Genomic DNA, 7,472 nt, shown 5'->3' with positions numbered 1-7,472 from the left:
GAATCGAATCGAATCGCAAGCTTGTGAATGAGAATCGAATCGTGAAATTTGTGTCAAAACCCAGCCCTAAAACAAAACCACACGTGTGCCTAAGGTCATCCTCTCAAGCGTACCAGAGTTCGTTTGGAACCTCTTCAGCTGGGTCTCGGTGCGGTTGTTTGGTCCGCACCCGAGTGTGATTGCTGTATTCACACCTGCCCAAAAGATCCGCTCCAAGGGGGGAAACAAACTTGAGTTTGATTCAATCGAACCAAACAAGATAGGTGTGAATACACCCTTAGTGTGTTTTGCTTGGCTGCATCACAATGCATTTCTGCTGGAAAACACATGAAGGCTTGTTATTGTCTTCATTCAAGCAAAACATATTCATTTTGGGTTATGTTAGATCATAAATGTGATCTGCTGAAGTAGGATACATATTTGATCTGAAGTGGTGTCAAACGCAAGGTGAAGTACTTTCAGATGTGAGCTGCCGGATTGTGAACTTTCTCACTTCGCAGCGATTCCCCATCAGACTAAACCAACAGGGCAGGTTAAGAGAGGCCAACATCAAAGCTCCGCTGACAGCTTAAACAAACACATCTCATTTCCTCGGTAATTTCCCAGTTTTGTGTTCACACATAAACATACACACACGCATTTAACACTACATCTGCAACAATGAGCTGTCCTCTCCACACAGCTACAGCTAGCAGAATGAAGGCTGCGTTCGGCAACATCAGATGTTGTGACAGTGAACATGAGACCCTCGGGGGACACAGCCAGCTCTGATGAGGACCTGAAGATGGCACATATGGCTCCAAAATGAGACCCTCAGCTGATTGTGACATGACTGCTCTTTGGGGGGCCTCAGGCTGACAATGAATCAGCCAATTAAATCTTTCACAATTCGACTCGTAGGAGAATAAAAGCACTTAGTCATTGCTAAAAAGACCTCCATGTGTAAAACATTTTAAGAATAAATCATAGATCATTTTAAGAATTGTGCAGCTTTTATTAGACATTATTAATATAAGGAGTTCTGCAACAACATTCAATTATTATAATTTTTACATTTTTTAAATAAAATATTAAATTATATAAAATACACACTACCTTCAAAAGTTTAGGGATGGTATTTATTACATTTTTTTCTTCTTTTTATTGAAATAAGTCACTTATGCTCACCAAGGCTCCATTTATTTGATTAAAAAAAATCTGTAAAAACAGTAATATTGTGAAATATTATTACAGTTTAAAATAACTGTTTTCTACTTAAATATTTTTAAAATTGTAATTTATTTCTGATGTAAAGCTCTATTTTCAGCATCATTACTCCAGTCTTCAGTGTCACACGATCCTTCAGAAATCATTGTAATATGCTGATTTGTTGCTGAAGAAACATTTCTCATTATTATCAATGATGAAAAAGTCGTGCTGCTTCATATTTTTTTTTATGGAAAACACAAAATATTTTCAGGATCATTTGATGAACAGAAAGACCAAAAGAAAATCACTTGTTTGAGGAAAAAAAAAGCATTATAAAAATCTTTATTGTCACTTTTGATCAATTTAAAGCACCCTTTTTGAATAAAAGTATTAATTTAGTAATAATAAAATTAGTCATTTTTAATTTCTTAATTAACAACTTGGTGAACCCAAACTTTTGAATGGTAGTGTATAAATTACATAATAATGTTTTCAATAGTTCATGTACACTAAAATACAATCTAGTAAACATTTCACATATATCAGCAAACAGCAAAAAAGTAACAAACGCTTACCCGTTGGCTAGGTCGTCATCATCGACGTCTACATCGTCGTCATCCTCTTCTTCTGGTTGGCTCTTGCCCGTCAGGTTGCTGTCGCTGAGGTAACCAGACTTGAGGTCCGCCAGGTCATCGTCCGCGGCGTCCAGGCCCTCGATGAGCTGGATGTGCTGCAGGTGGCTGGTCTGCGTTGTTGCTCGGATGGGCAGCGAGTGGGTGGAGACCCCGGAGGAGGGGGCGTCACCAGCCTGCAGCCGAGGGCTGGACCGGCTTTGGCGCCAGGAGAGAGGGGAGGAACGGTTGGACAAGCTAGAGATGCTGCGGGCGTTAGTCTCATCGCTGTCGTAGCACATGCTGCTCTCAATACAGCTGAAAGATTAGAAAAAAAGGTGGTTAAAGGATTAGTTCACTTCCAGAATAATTTTTTTTTTTTTCCCTAATCCTTTAATTCTAAAGCATGTTGTTAAAGCAGTGTTGTTTTAGGTTTTTTTTTTTTTTTTAATGTTTTTATTTTTAAATTTTCCATTTTCATTTAAATTTTAATTTTAGTAGTTTTATAAAATGTCTATATAGTTTTTTTTGTTGTTGTTATTTTAGTACATCATTAAACTAAATTAAAATGAGAAATGTTGGCGACTAGCTAAAAAAAAAAAGTGTTTAATATTTTTTATTTTAGGTTTAGTTAACTATAATAACCCTGCACTGGAGTGATGGTTATCGTAGATATGTATGTTTGAAGCTTGATGTGCTCATATTACCAAAATTTCTGCTAAATTTTACAGGCAAAAATGGTCCATTCTCTACTGTCAACAGTGTAGCTACTGTATGTACGAAGCACAGCTCACACAGAAGTCAATATCAAACCAAGCAGCTTTTGTTTGTCAAAACACGTGATGAATCTGTGTAACCAACTTGAACCCATTGCGAAATCTGTGTGTGGAAATCGTTCACCTTCCTACGAAAGTTCCTGTCGCATGGATTCCTCTTGAAACGACCAGATTTCACCTGCGAAAATGTATCGAACAATTGTAAATGTGCACCTTTAAAACGTTTTCGTTTTGAATTCGTAAGCGAATTCATAATTATAATATGTTAAGACATGCACTCCGAATGCTGTGTTCATGTAATGTTGGAATTACTGTAATTATTGTTTCTCAATAGCAAAAATGTGAATTGTATTGAATATTGAATTGAATTGCAAGTGACAAACAAAAAGTACTGAAAATATATGACTCATTTTCTCATTTCACCCACCACTGGCAGGTGTAGCAAAAACTTGAAGGGGTCATATGGTGAGATTTCAAGTTTTCCTTTCTCTTTGGAGTGTTACAAGCTGGTTGTGAATAGATAAGATCCCTAAAGTTGCAAAGACTAAAGTCTCAAACCCAAAGAGATATTCTTTATAAAAGTTAAGACTCGTCCACGCCCTCCTAAAACGCCTCGTTTAAACACGCCCCCACATGTCTACGTCACTGTGTGGGAAGATTTGCATAACGCCGCCCAAATGTTCACGCAAAGAAAGAAGGCGTAACTTTTATTCTCGCTGTAATATTGTTGCTGCCGCCGCCGCCATGTCGTGGACACGCTGTGTGTTTTGTTGTGAAAGCGAAAATACTTTGTTTGGTCTTCCAAAAGAGGACACAACTAGAAATCAGTGGTTAAGTTGTATTTACAACACTGTTCCAGAACACTTCAACCCAAATATTCAGATGTGTGCAGCGCATTTTACGGAGGACAAGGACTGTTTCCTGAACCAGTAGCCTACAATGCCGGTGTTCTGGTGAAATCAGTTCCCCGTTTCCCCTTCGGCGCGCATGCTGACCCTATACAGTCTATGATGCTGACAAATAATGCTGACTCACAGCCTGTAAGTACGTTTTCATATTTAAAGGATTTGCCACTGATGATTCAAACGCGAGTTCTGAGCAGTGTAGAGTAGCGCTTGTTGTTTGTCATTTCTCCGATCACAAATGCAGACATGGTTTTATGTTTACGCGGCGCGATGCAACGCAATGCGTAAAAAGACTGTATAAGTCATTATAATCAGTAATTATGTCCCCACTGGATGCTACAAATGCCTCGTTTGTAATGGGTTTTATTGGTTTTGTCTCGTCGCGCCGGGACATGGCATCACAGTATGGTAAGGGGCATAACATTTCCGTCACACACTTGAGGTATTCGGCCAATCACAACGCACTGGATAGCTGGCCAATCAGAGCACACCTCGCTTTTCAGAACGATGAGCTTTGTAAAAATCGACGCGTTTCAGAAAGGCGGGGCATAGAGGAGCAACAATAATGTACAGTATGTGGAAAATAATGTTTTTTTAACCTTAAACCGCATAAACACATTTCATCACACCAAATACACAAAATAATGTTCTTTTTTAGCAATGTCATATGACCCCTTTAATTTTGGACTCTGCCTTGTCAGGTTTTCAGCCTGGAATTAACATGAGAAAACCTCTTTAACTCCACAGAGATGCTTCTGAGAGTGCAGGCAAACTCATTCGTCATAGTGGATATAACTGTCAGCTTTCATCAACACATCACGAAACTCATCTCAGTCTTACACATTTTGTGGATGTATGTCTATGCTGTCTCTGGTAGGTGATACATCATCCGTGGGGATTTTAAGGTAAAACATGTCTTGAGGATGTTCAATTTCCTTCATGCCTCACACACCCATTTCATCAACACATCACAAAACTCATCTCAGTCTCACACATCTTGTGGATGTATGTCTATGTAGTCTCTGGTAAGTGATACATCACCCGTGGGGATTTGAAGGTAAAACATGTCTGAGGATGTTTAATTTCCTTCATGCCTGCTCTACACGCCGCTCAAGCTTTCTACAGGAAGTCAGTCGTGCACACGGTGACCCCTCGGGTGCCTTTCTCTGATTTTAAAATAGTAGGTCACGCTTTGGGCAGCTGGAGGAACTGGCTGACCTTCTGCTGATTCAACACCCACCTATCCCAGTCCCAACTAAAGCCCTCATCTGGATAAATTCATATCCTCTTGAGTTGTGCCTGCCCTGCAATGATTTTAATGTTCTTATTAGTTTCCAGGTGTGGCTTTAATGCTTTTAAGACCAGCAGATGGATGGAGATTATTTCCCGCTGACCTTGATCTCAACTTTCAAAGTATAAAAAGCCTTTGAATAAAGTTTGCTCCAAATTAAAAGAACGTTTCAGGTTCAAAACAGATTCTATCTGTGGCACGCTGTCAATTACCACAGAAAATATTTTCAACTCATTCTTCGGCAAATATCGTGTTTACAGTTTGAAAGCAGAAATATGCACTTTTTAGAGAGCATTTATATTAAAGGGGTCATATGATGTGCGATTTCGTTTTAATCCAAATGATGCGTGTGCTAAGTGAGTGAACATCACAGATCACACAACAGAAGTGCGCTCTCTCTCTCTCTCTCTCTCTCTCTCTCTCTCTCCCTCGCTCTCGCGCTCTCTCTCTCGCGCTCCCTCTCTCACTCTCTCTCGCTCTCTCTCTCTCTCGCGCTCTCTCTCTCGCGCTCTCTCTCTCGCTCTCTCTCTTGCTTTTAGTCAACTAAGAGGTAACTAAAGTCTGTGTGCTTTCCTTCAATGGCTTTTTGTTTAGAGTCACAGTGTCGTGCTTTATTGTTTGGTGGATATTGCACTTTGTGGTCATTTTAATCACTTTTTTTCTTACAGTGACCTTTTAAAATGGGCGTACACTGGTGTGAGATTGTAGGAGGTCTGTTCAGGTTGTAATAACTGCGAGTAGAGAACAATAACAGACTTTTTCCCAGTCCTCTCCAGGCCCTTTGTAAACGTCGGCACAAGATAATCACAAGCTGATTTTATTAACATGTCTCTCGGGGGTCATGTGGGGTAAAACTAAAGATAGATTTTGTACTCACAAGGCCTTGTAAACCTTACTGTGCTGTTTGAATTTGAGCAGAACTTTAGACAAAAGATGTTCATGTAAGATGTGAGTTTTTGGTTTTTAGTAAATATTTTGGAAAATAATATGTATGTTTTATTTATTCAAATTAAATTGAGGCTTATCATATTTATCAGCATTATGTTAGCCATTTGCCAGCTTTTTCTCTACAATTTAGAAACATAGTTAGTGTTCACAGATACGAATAGTTGACTTTGATGATCTGATCTACAGTATTTATGAATGTTACACACAAAGAACCCTAAAAACATATCATGGTTTCTAGAAAAATGCAGCAGCTCAACAGTTTTTAACATTGATAATAATATGAAATGTTAATTGGAAAAATATTTCACAATATTACTGTTATATTGTATTTTTCATCAAACTTTTGTGTGTTTGTGTGTGTTTCTGTACACAGATATGCATTAGAAATACTCCCATGGCCTTTGATAGGAGATCAATAGTAGTGACACATACCTGAATAATTTTATATCACACATGAAGATGCAGCAATGGCCGCTGGGTTAATGTTATTCTTCTTGACTTCAAAATGTACTAATTTTGAAGTGTTCAAAAATTATATTAATTTTGAAGTATGAATACAAAACTCAAACAAAAGAAACTAAAAGGCATTGTTTCAGCTTTCTGAGCGCTTCTCCTGGCTTTCACAAGAGTTTTTCCTTACTGTAACTCATTGCAAAAGCATTTCAAGTAAGAAGACAAAGGAAAAATAGGGGGAAAAAAGTCCCAGGTAGGATAAAGTAACAGTTTGGCTTGGCAGTAGTGCCTCTTAGCCTTATTTAGCCTTAAATTTGTACTTATGAGCAGCAATCTGGCTTTACTTTGTTCCCAGCTGGAAGCTATATATATATATATATATATGTTGTCATGCCATATGTCAGTAAAAACTAATTTTCCTGTCCTGTCAGCTGTTATACTGTGCTCGTAGCACGTGCTCTTCAATTGCATGCACAAATGCGGCAGCGTGCACTGTATATAATTTCATATTAAAGCGCAAATTAAACTACAAGCATGCAATGTCGTAGTTATGTTGTCAGATAAGCCATGAAGTTACCAAAAAGGCGATCAAAGCTGCCTTAAAACTGTGCATGCATGTAAGTATTTGTTATATATGAGTCACATTTAAGAACATATCTCTGAAATGCAGTGGTTTTCAAAACTGTCCTGGAGCAGCCCAGCACTGCCTCTCTCATCTAACACTCCCAATTCAACTGAAGTGAGTCAGAAAAGGTAAAGAGTGAGAAAATACGATGCGTGTCAGATCCGCGTAATGTTCAGCAGTGGCAGCACTTAAAGCAGTCAAAATAACCTAATAACCAGCTGCTGTGATGCCTGTTAATCAAAGAACAAAAGAAACGAGAGGAAATCAATATTCATCTGTATTTAATTCATCTGTATTTAATTTAGAATTTAGTGTTTGATAACTTTATTCAATTTCTGTATATTTCCTACTTGCTGAAGGGCACAGGTAGCTAAAATTTATTATAATGGGTTTATTTGAAGATTGTTTTAAGTTCACTTAGAAGTCATTTTTAAAAGTCTAATAAATGTTAAAACTGATAGCTCTCAATATTACTGTAATGTTGGATGGCGTTTAAACAATTTCCTGTAGAGACATCAGTAGTAGTGGTATCAGTAATGCCTTCAGTCATAAAAAAAAAAAAAAATCATTAAACAAATATAAAAAATACACTGTCTTTATGTCGTTTCTACATTCATTTGAAGATTGAATGTGAAATTATTGCAATATAAAAGTATATTTAAAAACATTAAGTTA

The 7,472-nt window shown here is 37.9% G+C and overlaps 1 protein-coding gene across 1 annotated transcript in view; it reads right to left on the bottom strand.

The window, feature by feature from the left end:
* The window catches only part of nav1a (neuron navigator 1a), a 178,710-nt gene that overhangs the window by 107,381 nt on the left and 63,857 nt on the right, over nucleotides 1–7,472 (bottom strand). The window contains exon 6 of the mRNA XM_016466664.1: nucleotides 1,764–2,117. Coding sequence (XP_016322150.1) covers nucleotides 1,764–2,117 — 354 coding nt within the window. The remainder of the gene's footprint in view (nucleotides 1–1,763; nucleotides 2,118–7,472) is intronic.

The sequence above is a fragment of the Sinocyclocheilus anshuiensis genome, unplaced genomic scaffold (genome assembly GCF_001515605.1).
Source record: "Sinocyclocheilus anshuiensis isolate Anshui unplaced genomic scaffold, SAMN03320099.WGS_v1.1 scaffold453, whole genome shotgun sequence".
Taxonomy (NCBI): Eukaryota; Metazoa; Chordata; class Actinopteri; order Cypriniformes; family Cyprinidae; genus Sinocyclocheilus; species Sinocyclocheilus anshuiensis.
Note: the sequence above shows the minus strand (reverse complement) of the source record. Positions and strands in the feature narration are given on the sequence as shown.